General features: G+C 35.9%; 1 protein-coding gene across 9 annotated transcripts in view; it reads left to right on the top strand.

Moving 5' to 3' along the window:
* The window catches only part of DDHD1 (DDHD domain containing 1), a 91,019-nt gene that overhangs the window by 58,978 nt on the left and 9,718 nt on the right, over positions 1-22,323 (top strand). For 7 of the 9 annotated variants that reach the window (XM_019923848.3, XM_019923850.3, XM_019923852.3 and 4 more), the window contains 6 exons: positions 5,189-5,295; positions 12,230-12,492; positions 14,329-14,404; positions 17,609-17,758; positions 20,140-20,392; positions 21,407-21,598. In XM_019923848.3, coding sequence (XP_019779407.1) covers positions 5,189-5,295; positions 12,230-12,492; positions 14,329-14,404; positions 17,609-17,758; positions 20,140-20,392; positions 21,407-21,598 — 1,041 coding nt within the window. The remainder of the gene's footprint in view (positions 1-5,188; positions 5,296-12,229; positions 12,493-14,328; positions 14,405-17,608; positions 17,759-20,139; positions 20,393-21,406; positions 21,599-22,323) is intronic. The other 2 variants (XM_019923856.3, XM_019923857.3) reach the window with 1 other exon arrangement.

Here is a 22,323-nt window from a genome sequence, read left to right on the forward strand (position 1 = left end):
AGCCGCTCCATGGCATGTGGGATCCTCTGGGACCGGGGCACGAACCCGTGTCCCCTGCATTGGCAGGCGGACTCTCAACCACTGCACCACCAGGGAAGCCTTCAGGCCTTTTGTTTTATTGTTGTTCCTGTATTCCTTGGGCTGGTGAATTATAATCTAACATAGAGAAATTATATAATATATACATCTTTCTTTACACAAAGTTTTGTCCTTTGAATATTAAGACCATTAAAATAGAATGTTTAGGTTGATTATTTACATAATCTGAAAGATGAGAGAGTTGTACTGAACATTGTAGCAGCTGCTGTTTTTTGAGCTTTTACTATGTGCCTGGCACTCTGTGGTTCATTTTACTTGGAGTATCTCATTTAATTTTCTCACAAATCTATGAAATACCTACTTTTATTTTCTCTTTTAAAAATAGGAAGGGCTTCCCTGGTGGCTCAGTGGTTGAGAGTCCGCCTGCCTATGCAGGGGACACGGGTTCGTGCCCCGGTCCGGGAAGATCCCACATGCCGCGGAGCGGCTGGGCCCGTGAGCCATGGCTTCTGAGCCTGCGTGTCCGGAGCCTGTGCTCCACAACGGGAGAGGCCACAACAGTGAGAGGCCCGCGTACCACACACACACACAAAAAAATAGGGAAACTGAAACTCAGTAAAATGTGAATTTAATGAAGAATGGCAGGCAAAAATCTAGGTCTGCACGATACCAGAGCCCTTGTTCATCTGAACTGCCTCCCTGGATGATTTCCAAAGTTTCTTCCTAGTCTGTGATTCTGCCTCATAATCAGTTAGGAATGTCAGTTATAGCTTATAAACCAAAGTGACATCAAAGTTGTAATGCGTTTAACAACAACAGCAAAAAAAGATTGTGACCAAAGAAGACTTCTCAGCAGCAACAGCTCATATGTAAAGTTCTGGTGTAGTAACATTATCTTTTGAGCTTTTTCCATTCACCCAGATAAATATTTTAGGCTGCTCAGGAATGTATCAATAGATAACTTGGATGAATTAACATTTAATAAAACCCCTACGTCTGTAATTTTCTGTTAGGTTTAAACTACTGCAATGGAATCTTGAAGGCATTATGCTGAGTGAAAGAAGCTAAAGGAAGAACACGACTGTTTCTCTCTCTTCTCAACACTTCTGACACCAAATATGTTGGGGATTTCCCCACACCAGCCAATTCTTTAGTTCTTGGTGGACATCAGTGGGGTGTCCTACAATTTAATTCATTTCTGACACTAACTGCTCAGAGATAGTATAGACAGATTAAGGTCTCAGTCTCACGAGGCTTTTGCCCACTTCAGATGCCAATCACAAGTTCCAGATTGTCCCCTGTAGTTGTGACTGACTATAAATTGGGGGGGGGGGCCCACGACCCCCTCCTGAGCTTCAGTAATTTACTAGAACAACTCACAAAATTCAGGGAAACATTTACAGTTGACCTTTGAACAGACATTAAGGGCACCAACATCCCCCTCAGCCCCAGTCAAAAATCCAAGTATAAACTTATATTCCAACCCTGTATTCACAGTTCCCCATCTGCAGATGCAGCCAACCACAGATGGTCTAGTACTGTAGTATGTATTTATTGAAAAAAATCTGCATATAAGAGGATCCACAGAATTCAAACCCATGTTGTTCAAGGATCAACTGTACTTACATTTACTGGTTTAAATTACATTTATTCGTTTAAAGACTATTACAGAGGATACAGACGAACAACCAGATGAAGAGCTACATAGGGCAATGTATGGGGAAGGGGTGCAGAGACTTCATGTCGTCTTCAAGTGCACAATGCTTCTAGTACTTCCATTTGTTCAACAACCTAGAAGCCCTTCAACCCCTGTTGTTTAGGGTTTTTATGGAGGTTCCATCATGTAGGCATAATTGATTAAATCATTGGCTATTGGCAATTGAACTTAACCTCCAGCCCCTCTCCCCTTCCCAGAGGTTGGTGAATGGGACAGAAAGTTCAAAATTGGTTCCTCTGGCAACCAGCCCCCATTCTCTAGGAGTCAGCTCATTAGCATATACTTAGTTAGGATTGGCAGAGGCTCATTATGAATTATAAAAGACATTCCTTTCACCCTATCACTCAGGAACTTAAAAGGGTTTTTGGAACCCTGTGTCAGAACCAGGGACAAGGACGAAATATGTATTTCTTATATCACAACATCACAGAAGTGAAACCCAAAGGTTATATAATTTATGCTTCCATTTATATGACGTACTGCAAAAGACAAAACTATAGGGATAGAGAACAGATCAGTGGTTGCCAGGGTTTGGAGGTGGGGAGTTGAGTTCTAAAGTGCAGCATGTGGGAGTTTTTTTAGGGTGATGGAACAGTTTTGTGTCCTGATCATGGTGGTAGTTATGCAAAACTATACATGCATTAAAACTGAGAGTCCTAGGGCTTCCCTGGTGGCGCAGTGGTTGAGAGTCCGCCTGCTGAGGCAGGGGACACGGGTTTGTGCCCCGGTCTAGGAAGATCCCACATGCCACGGAGCGGCTGCGCCCGTGAGCCATGGCCGCTGAGCCTGCGCGTCCAGAGCCTGTGCTCTGCAACGGGAGAGGCCACAACAGTGAAAGGCCCGCGTACCAAAAAAAAAAGCAAAAAAAAAAACCAAAAAACTGAGAGTTCTAGTAATTTTTCTGTAGATTCTTCTGTATATTCTGTGTAGACAATCACATGACCTGCAAATGAAAACAGATCTTTTCCATTTCTTAAAACTATTTTTTCTTATCGTATTGCACTGGCTAAGACTTCAGGTAAAACATTTGTTCAAATAGTAAACATCCTATGATAAAAACTCACCAGGAAATAGGCATAGAAGGAACATACTTCAACATATATGGCCATATATGACAAGCCCACAGCTAACATCATGCTCAGTGGTGAAAAACTTAAAGCATTTCCTCTAAGATCAGGAACAAGACAAGAATGCTCACTTTCACCACTTTTATTCAGCAGAGTATTGGAAGTCCTAGCCACAGCAATCAGATAAGAAAGAGAAATAAAAGGAATCCACATTGGAAAGGAAGAAGTAAAACTGTCACTGTTTGCAGATGTTGTGATACTATACCTAGACAATCCTAAGGACACCACCATAAAACTGCTAGAGCTCATCAATGAATTCAGTAAAGTTGCAAGGTACAAAATAATATTCAGAAAACTGTTGCACTTCTATACGCTAACAACAAACTGTCGAAAAAGATAAGGAAACAATCCCATTTACCATTACATCAAAAAGAGTAAAATACCTAGGAATAAACCTACCTAAGGAGGTAAAAGACCTGTTCTCAGAAAACTATAAGACACCAATGAAAGAAATTGAAGACGACACCAACAGATGGAAAGATATACTATGTTCATGGATTGGAAGAATTAATATTGTTAAAATGACCATACTACCCAAGGCAATCTACAGATTCGGTGCAATCCCTATCAAAATACCAAGGGCATTTTTCACAGAACTAGAACAAATAATTTTAAAATGTGTATGGAAACACAGAAGACCCTGCATAGCCAAAACAATCTTGAGAAAGAAGAACAGAGCTAGAGGAATCACACTCCCTGACTTCAGACTATACTATGAAGCTACAGTCATCAAAACGGTAGGGTACTGGCACAAAAACCAACACATAGATCAATGGAACAGAAATAAACCCATGCACTATCATCAATTAATCTACAACAAAGGAGACAAGAATATACAATGGGGAAAAGACAGTTTCTTCAATGAGTGGTGCCAGGAAAACCGGAGAGTTACATGTAAAAGAGTGAAATTAGAATTTTCTCTAACACAAGATACAAAAATAAACTCAAAATGGATTAAAGACCTAAGTGTAAACCCACAAAACTGGAAGAAAACATAGGTGGAACACTCTGGAATGGGAGAAAATATTTGCAAATGATATGACCAATAAGGGGTTAATATCCAATACCTCATATAGCTCAACATCAAGAAAAATAAACAACCCAATTAAAATGGGCAGAAGACCTGAATAGACGTTTTTCCAAAGAAGATGCACAAATGGCCAACAGGCAAATAAGATGCTCAACATTATTAATCACTAAAGAAATGCAGATTAAAACTACAGTGAGCTATTACCTCACACCTGTCAGAATGGTTATCATCAAAAAGGACACAAATAACAAATGTTGGAGAGGATGTGGAGAAAAGGGAACCTTCATACACTGATGGTGGGAATGTAAATTGGTGCAGCCCTAGAAAACAGTACAGAGGTTCCTCAAAAAACTAAAAATAGAGCTACCATATGACCCAGCAATTCCACTCCTGAGTATATATCCGAAAAAAACGAAAACAGTAATTTGAAAAGTTACACACACCCCAATGTTGATAGCAGCATTACGTATTTATAATAGTGAAGATGTGGAAGTAACCTAAGTGTCCATCAACAGATGAATGGATAAAGATGTCATATATATACATACACAATGGAATACTACTCAGCCATAAAAGAAAAATGAAATTTTGCCATTTGCAATGACATGGATGGACTTGGAGGGTATTATGCTAAGTGAAATAAGTCATACAAAGACAAACACTGTATGTTATCACTTATATGTGGAATCTAAAAAACAAAGCAAACTAGCGAATATAACAGAAAAGAAACAGACTCACAGAGAACAAACTAGTGGTTACCGGGGGGAGGGAGAAGATAGGGGAAGGGGGGGATTGAGATTTACAAACTGCTGCATATAAAATAAATAAGCTACAAGGATATATTGTTCAACACAGGACTATAGCCAATATTTTATAACTGAAAATGGAATATAACCTTTAAAAATTGTGAATTACTGTTTGTACACCTGGAACTTATATAATATTGTATATCAACTGAACCTCAATAAAAATTTTTTTAATTATAAAAAAAAAGTAGATATCCTTAGCTTGTTCCTGATTTAGAGGAAATGTTTTTTAACCTTTCAGCACTAATGAGTGCAGTGATGTTTGCGGTAGGTAAATACCCTTCATCATTATTTTTAAATTTACATATAGTAAAATTTCAAGAAGGTAAGGTTCATTAGATTCAAAGCTAGTCTTGAATATATAAATGTTAATTTAAAGCAGTTATTTCAAGGAATGTAACTTTTTTCACAGTTTATTCTTTCCCTAAAATGAATCTTCTCTAAGTTTAATTTTTTTTTTAACTTGTAGACACTGTTGATTCCATTACTCCAGACAAAGTGCGAGGTTTAAGGGATATGTTAAATAGCAGTGCAATGGACATAATGTATTATACTAGCCCACTTTATAGAGATGAAGTAAGTATCATGATTATCTTATTGCTATTGGGTATTTTTTTGAGTGATAACATGTGTCCTGAATTTTAACATTTTATGTTCTTTTTTTACAAGCAAGTGAGAAATTATAGGAATCCATTAATCTATAAATAGCCTGTATTTCATAGTGCATTTGAAGTCTTAAACTACACATTGGGACACTTAATAAAATGGGTAACCTTGGAAGTGAGAGGTTGGTTAGAAAATAGCTCTTTGAAAAATAACAGTTTTCATAAGTCTGATTAGTAATATCTATGAGTATTATCCTCACAAAAGAGCTTTTTAAAAAATATTTATTTATTCATTTGGCTGTGTCAGGTCTTAGTTGCGGCATGCAGGATCTTTCATTGTGTCACATGGGCTCTTCGTTGTGGCGTGTGGGCTCTCTAGTTGTGGCACGCAGGCTCTAGAGCATGCAGGCTTAGTTGCCCAGACCAGGGGTCGAACCCATGTCCCCTGCATTGGAAGGCAGATTCTTGACCACTGGACCACCAGAGAAGTCCCACAAAAGAGTTTTAAACATTTAGAAATGTCCTTCAAGTGTTTTTGTATATAAAAGACTTGCTTTTATTGTGTCATTTCTATAGTGGATTTTTGTAGTTTTCAAATGGTAATTTTGCTCATGCATCACAAAGATAACCCTAAAGGGGGGCAGATGGGGAGGGTAGGTGAAGGGAGATAGTTTATTCAGAGGAATGAGGGAATCTTTACCAATGCAATTTGTCACTTTATTGGTAACAGAAAAAGAATTTTGTTTCATGGGAATAACCACATTAATTACCTAACATGTATTAACTTGTTTAATCCTTACCCTGTGAAGTAGATATGATTAGTATCTTCATTTGAAGGTAAAGAAACTAGTACAAGGAGTAATTACCAATAGAGCGGCTCTGCTGCTCTGTGCTACTCCAAGCCAATCCGTTGCTGATTTTGTTCATTCAGAGTCATTCCCTAACTTAATCCAGGATATCTTTTACATATCGACAGAAATATGTTTGGTTAGTTGCCACAGAAAATTCCTTCTCTTCCAACTACCATCCCCTTAGGATTTTTCTTCATTCCTCTTTCTATATCCCCTCATTGCCATATACCAGTATTGGGCAAGATCTGCCTTGATCTGATTGAGAACAAACAGTAAAAGAAGCTACAAGGAGAATTGCTATTCTGGGCTTAATTCTAACCAAAAAGGAAGGCCTAGTCGGTGAAGTAGAGCACTTAATTTCCACGTTCATACTCCTTTATAGTGAACAATGGGCATCATTAGATATGCTCTAAAGGTTAGAACACTGAACTGTAGTATTGCAAGTAAACCAGTGAGGCGGGGGGAAAAGGAAAGAGAAGGGCTGAGAGCATATTACTATACACACGTACACACACACACACGCACACGCACATGCACACGCACACGTGGTTGGTAGTACTCCTAAAACGGTATCCTGAATCTTCAAGGCTAAAATGTGCTGAGTCATGTCCCCTAAAAGTAATAAGTGCTTTTTAAAAACTTTAAGTTGGCGTTAATATCCAGAAAAACTAAAAAGAGAAAAGCGCCAGACTCAGACCTCTGGCCATTGGTGAATGATGACTGAGAAAGTGATCACTTTTTAGTTTGCTCTTATAGTCAAAGATAATTTTCCTCAGAATGGAATTGAATAAACCAGATATTCAGTAGGAAAAGGGAACTGATCGTTAAGATAAATGAAATGGAAGAACACCCAGTGTTTTAAATTAGTTGGTTTTTTGATCCAGTTGAATTTCATGGAAAAGCACTGAGAATTGTGTCTGAGATTCACCAGCAATCTTCAGCAGTGTATCCCAAACATCCCTAATTAGAACAGTCACTTGTGGTGCTCATTAAAAATGCGGGCAAAAAAAGAACCCCATGAGGGGCATTGGAATTGAGGGTATTAATGTGAATTTATGATTTTGAAAATAAGCCAGTGTATGTAGATAACATCTATATATTTAAGCGTATATGCTTAAGCACAGAAGTATATATATATGCATGTATTTCCTACCTTTGTCCACTGAAAGGGCCAAGAAGCAGACACCCCAGTCCAATGAGCATACCTAGCACCCAGATCTTTGCCTCTACAATTGTTATTCTCCACTAAGAAAAAGTAGAGTTCCTTGGAAAAATGGCTGATTCCAGGGCTGGGGCAGGATAGGTCCAAGTCAAAGCTGGAAGAATTTGTTTTGACACAAGGTAGAAAAATGCTCCAAAGAATGATGAAGCAAGACACAAGGACATAATAGTCAAATTAAAGAAGCATATCCCACTGACCAAATCTGGAACAATTTGAGCACCAAAATAAGTAATTATTACTTATTGTAAGGAATTACTAATAGTACTTTTGTAGAATTATAATAAGGTTAATGTACTAAGGAATTCTAAATCATTGAAAAATGTGTAAGTCCTTATCAATGATAACTAAATAAACAAATTGGGAAGAAGGGAGGTCCTTTGCTTCAGTAGGATGCTAAGGGCCTACTAATAAATGTGGAAGGAATGTTGGAGTTGGAAAGTCTCATTTTGCAGCCGTCATGGTAGGATCAGGTAGGGGAGAGGACTGGGCAAGAATCATCAGTGGATGCTAAAATGAGGGCAGATTTTTTGATGAGGAACAGAATATTTGCATGGTCTTAAAGTATATCCTCTCAGACTGCTTTTAGTTTAGAAAATAAAGGTATACAGTGGAGAAATCAAGCAACAACTTTATGGGGTGTTCCTGCAGGACACCCAGAGAAGGACACAGCATTATTTATGCAGTATTCCAATTATGAGGAAGCATCAGACAAACATAAAATGAGGAAGTTGTAATTAAAAAGTAGGAATGAGACTGTATTCTTTTAAAATGTTGGTATAATAAAAGAGAAAGAATGGCTGTGGAAAATGTTCCAGATAGAGAAGATTAAAGAGATGTGATAGCTAATTGTAATATCTCATCCTAGACTGTATCCTGTACTGGATTGGGGGAAATGCTACAAAGGATAATATTAGATCAACTGGCAAAATTAAAATGTGAATGGTAGACTAGATTAGATGAAATATATCAAAGTGAATTATGAAGTTGATAACAGCACTATGATTGTGGAAGAGAATATTCCTAGTCTTAGGAAATATACACTGGAGTATTTGGGGGTAAAGGACCATGACATATGTAATATATCCTTAAATGGTTCACAAAAAAGTTGTGTGTGTGTTACAGAAACAGAACAAATGATAAGGCAAATAGGAGGAAATGCTAACATTAGGTGAATTTTGGATAAAGCCTATGTGAGGATCTTTGTACTATTTTTATTTTGCAACATTTTATAAATTCGAAATTACTCCCAAATAAAAAGTTAAGAAAAAGAAACTAAAAAATACTTTCCCAGGTCCCTCCTCTGGAGATCCTGATTCAGTGGGTCTGAGATAGAACCTGTGAATTTGTGTTTTTAACAGTTCCCCAGGTGATAACATCAGAGAAGTTTGGGAACATTGCTTAAGGCATTGTGACGAACAAAAGAAAATAAAAGAAAAACTTAGTGAGAAGTGGGCAAAAATTGTTCTCATTCTTTAAAAAGGAAAGCTGATTTTGCGAATCAAAGTCCATTTAACACAAGGTTGGTGTTAGGCAATATTTAGACTAAATTATTTTTCAACAATATATGTTTCCTAAGGGAAGTAGTGATAAGTAACAGCCAGCAGGGCTTCTGTAGGATTGTCATGCCTGGTGAATTAACCTTGTTAGGTTTATTTGATAGGCATAAATAAGAGTCTTTTTTCTCTTCCTCTCAACCTTTGGAGTCAAGTAGATGCAGATTCAAAACCTGCCACTTAACTAGCTTAGATCAAATTTCTCACTTTCTCAGCTTCCTCACTTATATAATGGATATAAAATACCTAGTTGATAAAGATTATCATGAGGATCAAAGATATTATGATATATAAATTCCTTGTGCTTAGATTTTCAAGTTGTAATTAAGTATATATCTGTCTTTATATATTTCAAGGGCTACAATTAAAAAAAAAAAAGGGATAGACTTACTCTGTTAATTCTAGAAAGTAAAATAAGGATCCGTGAATTGAAAATACAGAAAGGAACATGTTTGGTTACTAATGAAGAACTGTGTTATAAGCAAAACTGCCTTAAAAATACAGAAGTGTTACAATGAAAAAATTTGTAAATAATGTAAGGTGATGGGTTTTAACTAAACTTACTGTGATAATCATTTCACAATATATACCTATATCACATCATTACATTGTACACCTTAAAATTAAACAGTCTATCTCAATTATATCTCAGTAAAACTGGGGGGAAATTTTTTTTTAAATAGGAGTGACCACTTCTGGATGAAGACACTCACTGGGGTAGATGCTGAGCTCCTTATCCCTTAAGAGGGGTGTTACTGAAGGGACTTTTATCTTCACAGCAGTTTAAGTTAGATCATCTCTAAGGCCCCTTTTCACTCAAGTTTCTGAGATGCACACGGGAGGACCCTAATTAGTGATTGTGCACTAAAAAGGTGTGCTTAGGGAAAAAGTTTTGTGTATCGATCAGTACTTCTCAGGCCATACTTTCTGAGGACCAGTTTTTAAAAAAGAAACTAACTCCATTCTATCAAGACATCATCAGAGAGCCTTTGGCTCTTTCTTCAACCCTAAATAAAGTAACATGAAAAATCCAGAGAGAACTGTATATCTTTTGTACATCTGAACTCTCTTTTCAATGGCTTTTAAAAATGAAGAACTATAAAGAGAATTGTCATGGCCCTATCTTGCCATTGTTATTTGAAAATTGTTTAATTGATGTATATGACTAAAACTCTCTAAATTACTTTTTCTCATTAAAATTTCCTGTAACAAAAAAAAAAAAAATTTCCTGTAACAGGGAGAAGGACAAATGACTAATTATATTCTTCAGCCCTATTTTGGGTGTTTGGATTCTCTCTTGAAGCTGCTGGGGTTTTTTCCTCTTCGCTTGACTTTCTTCATAAATTTTAATTTGGGGGCAGTGGTTATGAGAATTAGAAACTTTTAAACTTTTGAAGAGCCATCCAATGCCTGCGTATGTAAGAGGTTAGCTGAACTGATTAGATAATATTGTAGAATTAATAAAATCAAGATCACAGGGTATATCATTAATCTTGGTTCAGATATCCCAAATGAATATAGTTGGTCACAAAGGGATCTAGTGTTTCTATTCTTAGATGGTAGGAGTCTTAAAATCAAGGCCTTCAAAAGTAAAAACTATTAACAAATGTTGCTTTTAAAGGAATTTATTTTATTGGAACATTAGCTTTTTCTACACCTCCCTTCATGTAGATTATAAATTAGGAAAATAACAAAATTTTAAGGGTTGGTTCATATTCTTATCAAAGCCAAGTCCAAAGCATTACATTATAGCTCCCTTTGAAAAGAGCATGTAATTTGATATCACACTGCCTATTTCTTAAATTCTGTTGACTAGAATTACCTACAACCCACGTCTTGGGAGATTTTTATATGCATTTGCCACTAGTGTGGTCCCCAGAACTGCTGAGTCTGAAACTCTGGGATGGAGCCCAGCAATCTGTATTTAACAAGCCCTCCAGACCCAATACATGGTTTCAATAGCTTTAACCAGTCCTCAGTATTGCAGTATAGAGCTCTGTGATGTCAGCAATCAGAAAGAACATTGCACCTTCATTCATGTCACTGCTAACCCAACCAAGCATGAATGCTCAAATAATTTCCAGTTTGTATCTGCTAAAGAATGTTCCGTGAAACCTATTGGAGGCTAAAGATTGAAAATGGAAGCAGTATATAATGTTTGTTTGTCTGAATAACAGCTGACATATTAAGAAGGACTGAAGTGAGAAATTGAATATCAGGCAGGAATTTTATAACTAAATAGTAGTAAGCAGTGATAGGAAGAGGAGAGGACTGCCTTAAAAGTCAGGTCAGGGCCCCGTATGAATGAATTTGAGTAACAAAAGAACCTTGTTCTTCTCACTTCATAGAATATTTCAGTAATATTTGTTAAAGCTAAATTTCAAGAAAGCAGTTTTACAAAGAAAAATGGCTATGATACTCTCCACATTATTAACCTCTAAACCTTAAAAAAGTCCTGCTTTTTAAAAACAACTTTTTCTGTTATCTATATTACCAACTTAGTGGGAATTTTGGAATATCAAGTAGACCAACATAAGCTTTTTCTTTTGTCACACAATGGGCTTTCGTTACATTACTCTTATCTAAATGCCTAAAGTGGGACTTTCTGGCAGTGCAGTGGTTAAGACTTCACCTTCCAATGCGTGGGGTGCGGGTTCCATCCCTGGTCGGGGAGCTAAGATCCCACATGCCTCACAGCCAAAACACCAAAACATTAAAAAAAAAAAAAAAGCAATATTGTAACAAATTCAGTAAAGACTTTAAAAATGGTCTACATCAAAAAAAAAATCTTTAAAAGAATGCATAAAGTAATAGTACATATATGTCGCATATACAATATGTTAGTAACCCTGTTACCATAAACTCAGATATTCTTTTCCTAAAACTTACTGTGGCTTAAAAACTACAAGGTACAAGACTTTAGAATTGCATATGAGTCCATTGCAATGAAGAAGAAATATCCAGGACTCTTTGGAAATCTACTAGAATCTGCATGGAACTTTTTTTTAAATCTCTGGAACTGCTGGCTTTAGTAATTGGTTTAAGGACTATGAAAGGATCTGTGTGGGTAACATCTGCCTTTATTCTTTAGTGTTGATATGGATTAAAGTATTACATATACCTTTACTTCATTTCCTGTAGGGTTCTGAGTTAATTTTAATAACCTAGATACATTTGGCCAGTAATATGTGTTTTTCTTCCTTAGTGTATTTGAGTTTAGAAATAAAGTTTATAGTAGTCAGTGATTACTCTAATTTGATGTTTTCTTATTTCAAACAGCTAGTTAAAGGCCTTCAGCAAGAGCTGAATCGATTATATTCCCTTTTCTGTTCTCGGAATCCAGACTTTGAAGAAAAAGGGGGTAAAGTCTCAATAGTGTCACATTCCTTGGGATGTGTAATCACTTATGACATAATGACTGGCTGGAATCCAGTTCGACTCTATGAACAGTTGTTGCAGAAGGAAGAAGAGTTGCCTGATGAACAATGGATGAGCTATGAAGAACGTCATCTTCTTGATGAGCTCTATATAACTAAACAACGGTAAAATACCCTAATCTCTTAAAAGAATTTAAAATGTCTTCATGGAATCACTGGACTTCTTAGGTGAAAACTTAAGATTTTCATAATAAAGAAAAAAATACATTGTTTCGGGTACAAAGATTATTGAATAACATGCCTAATCAAGCTAGAGACTTAATTTGCATACTAATTAGGTGTTTTCCTATAGCATGGAATGAATTATTCTTCCATCTTCCTCTTTTTCCTTCTGTCTTTTCTTCACAGTTTATTAGGAGTGAAATCTAAAACTTACTCCAAGCTGAGTCACTTTGTAGAATCCTTACTGAAAATGTTTACTAGCTTGTAATCCTTTGTAGTTTTACTAATCTTAGAAATGGGCCTTTACGTTTCTTATTATTCTGAAAATAATTTTAAAGCCCTTTTTTGTTGACATATATATTTTTGACAGATTTTATAATTATCATTTGCAGCCTTCCTGATACTATCTTTTTTTTTTTTTTTTTAAAGAAGATGTTGGGGGTAGGAGTTTATTAATTAATCAATTTATTTTTTGCCGTGTTGGGTCTTCGTTTCTGTGCGAGGGCTTTCTCTAGTTGCGGCAAGGGGGGGCCACTCTTCATCGCGGTGCGCGGGCCTCTCACTATCGCGGCCTCTCTTGTTGCGGAGCACAGGCTCCAGACGCGCAGGCTCAGTAGCTGTGACTCACGGGCCCAGTTGCTCCGCGGCATGTGGGATCCTCCCGGACCAGGGCTCGAACCCATGTCCCTAGCACTGGCAGGAGGATTCTCAACCACTGCGCCACCAGGGAAGCCCCTGATACTATCTTTTAATTCTTTGCTACATTCCTATCTTCATCTCTAGTTACATGCTCTTTTGTTCTCTTAATGATCATCTGATTGATTCTAATAGAACAGTGAAAAGTCACTCATTTTGATAGTTAGAATTATATAAAAACAACCAATTTAGCTGACTTAAATTTTCACTCAGGAAGCGTTGAATTTATTTTTGTCTTATAGAAGTTGTCTAAGGATTTCATTTAGAATTTTATTAAGTACCATAGGAAAAATACATAAATTTTTTAGTGTCAGAAATAATTGATAGTTTTGAAAGACAATGTCATGTTGGCAAGCCTCAGAGCCATATTTTATACATAAAATCCAGTAAAACAAATTTAACAGACTTAGATACAGAACATTGTAATAGGAAAAAGTTGATATAACCCAAATGTTCATCAGCAGAGGAAGGTTAAACTGTGGTTTATCTGTATGATGGACAATTACAGTTGTTGTAAAGACTGAAGTAGGTCAGGAGACAAGTGAAAAGATTGCTAAGATTCATTATTAACTGTAGAAGAAGGAAAGATATAGAATAGTGTATGTGGTATGAACACTTGCTGTGGTTTTTTTTAAAGATGTATATATGCTTGTATGTGCCTCACATTTTACTAAAGGTTTCCCCAAAAAAGCTATGAACAGCATGTATTGGACGAATAGGGGTACTTTTACTAATTATCTCATAAACTGTTTGTTTTAGCCCTTTTTTTTTTTTTTTTTTTTTTTTTCTGGCCGCTCCACACGGCTTATGGGATCTTAATTTCCCAGCCAGAGATCACACCCGCGCCCCCTGCTTTGGAAGTGCAGAGTCTTAACCACTGGACTCCCAGGGAAGTCCCTTCATAAACTTTTAGACTTTCTGTACTACAGCAGGTACATTTATTAAATTCTGTCAATAAGGATTAATTTGAGGGATTGGATGATGGGTCATTATTTTCTTCTTTATGCTTAGTGAACTGGTAAACATCTAATACTTATGAAATTATAAATATGAATGTGTGCATAATCTCATACTCCTTTCTAGGCTGAGAGACATAGAAGAACGGCTACACGGATTGAAGGCATCATCTATGACACAAACACCTGCCTTAAAATTTAAGGTAAGGAAAGACAGGTGATATTTTCATTGTTGATCTCAGGGTTTTTTTCAAACATCATTTGAAGCATGATGTTAGGGTTCAAATGAAATCCTAATTATTCTTTCAAATGATTTTTTTTATTTAACAGTTACAGTGTGTTGGACACTGCTGGTTTCTGGGTTTCACTAAGAATGGACAAGATGGTTTCCTAGCCGTCAAAATATGTAACACAGTGTTACCGGGTCTATTGGCAGTATAAAGAATGATGTATGCATAAGAAGGAGGTTTAATTTTGCCTGTAAATGTTTACAAATGAATGACATTTTTACTTAATCTCAGTAAATTGGATATTGCCAAGTAGAGGAAAGGAGAAATGCTGCTCTGTTCTTGAAAGAAACAGCATAAACAAAGGCATGGAGGGATATACCTTCATAGTACGTCCAAGAAACACCAAATAATCTTAAATAGTGAGAAAAGAAAAACAGATCTGGTAAATATCTAATATTTAGAATTTAACAAATCTCTGTGACCAACTAGTGGTATATGGTAAGAAAAATAACTGGAATTATATCAGTGATGATTCCAGGGATGGAAAGCTGACATTTTAATCAATAAGAACTGTATGATAAAAGCACAAGATGAGGTGCACACAGTTAGTTTGGAGCAAAGTGAGCAAACCAGTTTGGCTAGACTATACAGGATAAAGGGCATGGAGGCTGTAGGAAAGCAGGAAGAGCTAGAAAAAGAGACCTTATGTGAGCATTGGAATAGAGCTGTCGAAAGCAATGGTTTAGAAAAATAAAAAGTTGCAGAGAGACATTGACATTGACCTGACCATTGGAGAAGACACAGCCTATACCTGAATAACAATTTGTTTGCAGTGTTAAATGCAACATGACATAAGTTTCCTAATACTCATTTCCAGTTGAATATATGCCCACGTCTAGTGTACTATATTGTTTCTTCTTGATATCTTTTATCATGGGAACTTAACATACAGGTTAAGTGATGGAATGATGCAAAAATTCTTATTGAATCTATCTCTATGACTTATAAAGGTTTTTTTTTTTTTAACTTATACATTTAAAAGCCATATGGTAAAGTTATAAGATACATTTAAAAGCCATAAGGTGGGAGGGAGACGCAAGAGGGAGGAGATATGCGTATATATGTATATGTATAGCTGATTCACTTTGTTATAAAGCAGAAACTAACACACCATTGTAAAGCAATTATACTCCAATAAAGATGTTAAAATATAATAATAAAAATAAAATAAAAGCCATAAGAGCATGGTCTTTGGAGTCACCCCCCACCTGGAATTTGAGTTCCATCTCTACCACCATTATTATGTATAATCAATGTTAAATATGTAGCATTGATCTGATAGTAAAAGTAAACTCTTCTATTTCATGTCCTGGGTTTTGTACTAGAGAGTTGAGTACAATCCACTAAGTATATTATTATCTCAAAATTCAGTTATCACATTACGAGAATTGATGCCCTATAATTGTGTATCCTTCTAACACATAGTCATGTAGTCTAATAATATGAATTTTTAATTTAATTACTTACAGAGAAAAAAATATAGAAATCTGAAATTTAAAAAGGAATATATGATGAATTAGCAAATTAATATTTAGTACTCCTGAGTTCTAAAAGAAACAGAGGTCTTTCTATGCCTGTTAACTGGCAGATGGATTTACTTTCATAAATAAAAGTGTTAGATTTGTCACACATTACCATTGAACTTTCAAAAGAGGAAAAAAATGTCAACAAACATTGGTCTAGAGAGTGGGAAGCTTTGGTTGTGATCATGAGGCTTTGCCACTAACTAGTTGTGTAACATTAGCCAAATCAAAATCAGTTAACGTCTCTGAATTCATCTGTTTATTCATCTCTAGATGAGGCGGTTAGACTAAATGTCTAAAGCTCTTCTTCACCTTTAAAATTATTTGATGGATATAGATAACACTAAATCAATCGTTACTCTTATCTGAGAGAGAATAATTCCTTTGTGTGTTTGTCTACCAAACTGCAAACCAATCATAAACAAAGAAAGAAAAGTTGGCATATCCAATTCTTTATTTCTTGTCTTAAATTCTCAATTACCTTTTAGGTGTGTTACAGATACCTTAAACTAATTATGAACAAAAACATGATTTACTTAGAGTATCTGTTACAATTAATGGATTAATTAATATCTTCCCAGTCAGCCAGACCCAAATCTTGTGAATTGCCTCTGGCACCTTCCTTATCCCCATCTCCATTCATTCATGTTGATTCCATTCCATCCTAATCTCTCAAATTTCCATTTCTGAATGGAACAGCTTGTCCTCTTGGGTGCAGATTATCTTTTGCCTAAACTCTTTCAATAGTTTTCTAACTTGTCTCCAAGTCACTAGCCTCTTAATTTTCCAGTTCATTCACAAGCTGCTACCAGATTTACTAACCTACTAAAACATGGGTCAAATCCTATTGTCTTTCACTACCTGTAAAATAAATTAAGCCCAACTCTTTTAGTCAAACAGTCAATGTTCTGTACATTCTCATTCCAAGCTACGTTTTCCCCACACTCAATTTTCAGCCATATCAGGTTACTTTTATTCTCTAAATTAAGCCAGTTTCTTTCCTCCCTCTGCTTTAGTTCATGTGGTTCTATCAGTATGGAATATCCTTCCAGCCCCAGTATATCCCAACCCCAACTTTGGAACTTTGGAAATCCTTTTCATCTTTTATGGCCAGTGCAAATGCTTCCTCCTTTGTAAAGCCCTCAAAGTTGGGATTAATTATTCCTTTGTCTACTCTCCTGTAGCACGCTTTCCCTCTATTATGCACTATTTTATTCCGCCTCTCCCGCAGGATTGTAAACTCTGAGTGCAGAAGCTCTGCCTTATTGGTCTTTATATGTTTTAGAATACCTAATATACTATTACTTTACACAAAATAGTAGCTTAATAAATCTTCCTTCTCCTTATTCTCATTCTTCATTTTCTATTAGATTTAAAGATAAGGAAGTTGCTCCTGGATAGACTGTTCAGAATAATTAATGGTTGTTATATAGTTAATAAGTAATGCAGATACCATCTAGACAAAACTCATTTAAAAAGATATATATTTGGAGATAAATTTATTATCTGTATTTTACCATATATTATGTTGTACCCAAATTCTTTGAAAAACACTTCACTACTTTTAAAATTTAGGATGACTTTATCATTGTAGGTTGAAAATTTCTTCTGTATGGGATCCCCGCTGGCAGTTTTTTTGGCATTGCGTGGCATCCGCCCAGGAAACACTGGATGTCAAGACCATATTTTGCCCAGAGAGATTTGTAACCGATTACTAAACATTTTTCATCCAACAGATCCAGTGGTGAGTTGCAAATATGGACATTTATCTCTCAGTATTAAATTTTTCCTAAGAGACTCTGTAAGAAATCTTTCAAGGTACTGCTGAATTTATGAGAAAGCGTTCATTTACAGACATCTCTTGTAGATACTGCGTTTTTTTACAAACAAGGTTTGTGGCTACCCTGCGTTGAGTAAGTCTATTGGTGCCATTTTTCCAACAGCATTAGTTTTTAATTAAGGTATGTATGTTGTTATTTTAGACGTAATGCTGTGGCACATTTAACAGATATAGTGTAAACTTAACTTTCATATGTACTGGGAAACTAAAAACTTTGTGTGATTTACTTTATTGCAGTGATCTGGAACCAAACCTGCGGTATCTCCAAAATATGCCTTTATCTATTACATTTGCATGAGTTCATATTTTTAAAATATTTGTTCTTTGATTAGTTTAGGGATCAGGAAATAAAATACCTTAAAGATGTTCTGTTTATGTTGTATATATAGGATGAAAGCATAATGTAAAAATATTATCTTTAGACAATCCAAAAGACAGGAGTCATCTGGACTTTCAAACCTTAACCAGTTGTAATACCAATAATGTAGCAACCATAAATTTTAAAAATCTCACTTTAAATACTTTTTTCTCTAAAGTATGCTGCAACATTGAAATGTGATTGGTAGATCCTCTTAGAAATGAAAATATTTAAATATTATGTATTAAACATAGAAAAGTGGAAGAATTTATTTTAGCTTGGTGGAATTATGACATTTTGGATTTTTACATTCTCCGTATGTTTGTACTGTAAATAAATTTTTTAATGTAAATACTCCTAGGATCTGTCTGCATCCAGGTAACCAGTTTAACACCAAGTATGATTTTTGGATGAGAAAAATTCTTCCTTAAATCCTCTTGGGGACAAGGCTAGATATAACTAGATTTAAGACAAACTATTTTAAATAGCATTTATTCTCTGAAAAATAGCTTTATATAATTCTATAAAGTCTTTTAAAAGATCTTTAGCTAGTACCAAATAAATATAACATTGGCCAAACACCAGAATTTTAGAAAATTTCTCATATGTTAAAGAATCAAAACGGTTATATCTAAGAAATTTCACTGAAATGGAATCTAGTATTAGATTCAAATACTGACTGCACGATCTTGGCCAACTCACTTCTGAGACTATTTCTTATCTATATGATGCAGATGATAATATTTTACCTCATAGGGTTATTAGGATTAAGTAAAATGTGTGCAAAACACTCAGTTAGACCTTGAGTATTTTGTTAATATGCATTCATTTAACTCACTCTTCTATAACTTGAAGGTGAACTTGAGATCATAGGTGAACTCTAAACTTTCAGTATATACCCTATACTTTGTACAGTCTTAAACTTTGTTATTCAGTTGGCCCTTGAACAACTCAGGGGTTGGGGTACACCCTGTGCTCAGTCAAGAATTGGGGTGTAATTCTACAGGAAGCCCTCTGTATCCACGGTTCCGCATCCACAGATTCAACCAACTGCAGATCATGTAGTGCTGTAACATGTAATTATGGGGGAAAAAAATCCACGAATAAGTGGGCCCACGCAGTTCAAACCTGTGTTGTTCAAGGGTCAACTGTATTATAAAGGAGGGTTCCAAACTTATTATTACAAATTATTTTTATTATTCATTTTATAGTTCTTCTGTGAAAATTTATTTTAAATAGCTTATGTCAGAATTGTGCTAGGCAGTTTTTCCAAAGTTATCTATTCTTCCCAACATCCTTGTGAGGTAGTAGGAAGTGTTATCTCCTTTCTATAGCTCAGGAAACTGAGGCTCTGAGACCTTGTGACTTGGTGAGTGTCATATAGTTAATTAGTGACAGAGGCCAGAATATGAACTCAGGGAGTTCTGATGCCAAGTCCATTGGCTTTTCTGCTGTATCATTCCTACTTCACATTAGACAAATGGTCTTATACCATCATCTCGTGTTTGTTACTATATGAATCTACTTGAAAGTAGGGCTTACTGGGAGCTTAGATATTAAACATTGACCTTATTTGCTGTGTTCCAGGTTACTGCTTACTACTTCAGTTTTGTTTGTGAGACTAATATAAATCTAATTGCTGGATGATATCAGAACACAATAAAAATGAATATTTCTCTGAAAAACAAATGAGTGGGCACTATTAGCCTAGACTAATTGTTTTTTTATAATCTCATCAAGGATCTATAATTAGACAAACTACATATTATTAACAGTGAAGAAATAAGAACGCATGTTAAGAATATCAGGTTTTTAAACATTTGCTAAGGTCTACTGAGCATGCAATAAAATGAGAATGAACAGTTTACTAAAATCCAAGCATTGTACCTTAATGTTTTGTTTCTTTGAATTTTTTTTTTAAATCAAGGCTTATAGATTAGAACCGTTAATACTGAAACACTACAGCAACATTTCACCAGTCCAGATCCACTGGTATAATACTTCCAATCCTCTACCTTATGAGTATATGAAGCCAAGCTTTCTTCACCCAGCAAAAGAACCTACCTCAATTTCAGACAGTGAAGGCATTTCAACAATACCAAGCCCTGTGACTTCACCAGTCTTGTCCCGCCGACACTATGGGGAATCTATAACAAATATAGGCAAAGCAAGCATATTAGGTAATTTCTTTTCAGTATTCCTTATCAATGAATTTAAGCACTTTTATATAGACATTAAATTTTAAGTACTTGGAAATACCCTATGTATTACAAAACATCCAACAGTTAATCCTTATGGTTAGTGTTAACCACCTTCTCACTGTTCATATTTGAGGGCAAAAGCCCTAGAGTTCTCTTAATTAGATCAGATCCTGTAGTTAAAGAATATGAGATAGCTGGATGCACAAAAAAAGATCGGGGAATCAAGTCCCTCGTTTTAATCTTGGCCCCATCACTTACTGTGAGATCTTGGGAAGTCACGTAGTTTTTAATGCTCTGCTTCCTCATCCATGAAATGAGGGAGTGCTTGAGTACTAAGGGTGCCCCTGCCGACCAGTTCTCTGATCCCTGTCCTAAAAGTCTCTCGAAATATGTGTCCTTCCTGAGGGCAACAAGGGTATTTAATTTCTCTTTGAATGATCTCCAGTACCAGCCACAATGGTGTAGCGCCAGAGTTCAATTCTGTGCCACTTTAGTTTGTCCATTGCTTTTGGTTACAAGTTGCCTTAGTATAAAATGCCACAAGATGGCACTATAAAAAGGCTTTATCTGCTGGACTCATTGATATTTGACTTCGTCATAAAGATTGTTTATTCATAGCTTTTTATAACATATCCACTTAACCTCAGGAGTAAGCATATCAATAGTGAATATATGCCCATGTGAATGTCATGGTTCTTTTTATTAACATTTGTAATCTTACGAAATACTTTAAAAAACAACGATCATGAATAAAATAGAATCTTTACGCCTTTGTAAGCTATATTCCTGGAGTTTGTACAACTCTTATTCTATTCAACACCATTTTTATTTAGAAACCTACAATGTAAATTGTAATTTTCTTATGTACCCACCCTGGAAAAACGTGACTAGGGCTTAGTCCCTCTGCCAACTGGCTGTAAATATGGGTGGTGCTCTTTAGCCTGGTGTGTGGTGTAATTCAGCAGAATGACTGCCCTGTTTTGTGAAATGTAGGGGCTGCGAGCATTGGAAAGGGACTTGGAGGAATGTTGTTCTCAAGGTTCGGACGTTCATCTGCATCACAGCCATCTGAGGCATCAAGGGACTCTATGGAAGACGAGAAGAAGCCGGTTGCCTCACCTCCCACGTCCACTGTGGCAACGCAGACCCTTGCACATAGCAGTTCTGGCTTTCTTGACTCTGCATGTTAGTTCATACTGTTCTTTACAGGTTTACACCGTTCCTTTTTAAAACGTGCGGAGCACAGAGGGTTAAGATATTAACACTAGCAGTCAACTCTTAATCTAATCTAACGCCTGCCTTAGCTTTTAAAGAAGCAATGCTTTTTCTTCTACTTACATTTTTAGGAATAATCCCTAGGTAAATGCATTTTTACTCTCTGCGTTGGTGAATTAAGTAAAGAGCATTAATAATCAGGGCCTTGTGGCACAGAGGTGTTACACATCAAGCATAAAACAAATCTCTTTGTGGTAAGCACTCCCTGATTTTTCTAAAGTGGTTTTTTGTTTTTAATATGGTCTTCTCAGCCTTAAAAATTCATGTAATTGCTTCAAATCTATGCTGTATTTTCTCTTGATACTTTTTAAAACTGCTATGCCAAAGCTGTCCTGGTGCTAATCCCTCAGTTCCCTTCATCCAACCGAATTATAAAACCTTCAGAGCTTTAATTGTATTGGAACCACTGTATCGCTTCCAATCCTATCCCAGCTACCTTGTGTAAAATAGATACTCAAGAAATGAGTGAATGAAAGGATAATTATACTGGACTTATATTAGAATGGAGCTTTATTTAATTTTTTCCAGTGGATTTATAAGGTCTAAACTCTTGAATAGTTGTGAAACACTAACACACTTAGTATATATTTACTTCCAAGGATGTAAACTTGAACCTTATTTTTAAATGTCCAGTA

The sequence above is a fragment of the Tursiops truncatus genome, chromosome 2 (assembly GCF_011762595.2).
Source record: "Tursiops truncatus isolate mTurTru1 chromosome 2, mTurTru1.mat.Y, whole genome shotgun sequence".
In the NCBI taxonomy this organism is placed as follows: domain Eukaryota; kingdom Metazoa; phylum Chordata; class Mammalia; order Artiodactyla; family Delphinidae; genus Tursiops; species Tursiops truncatus.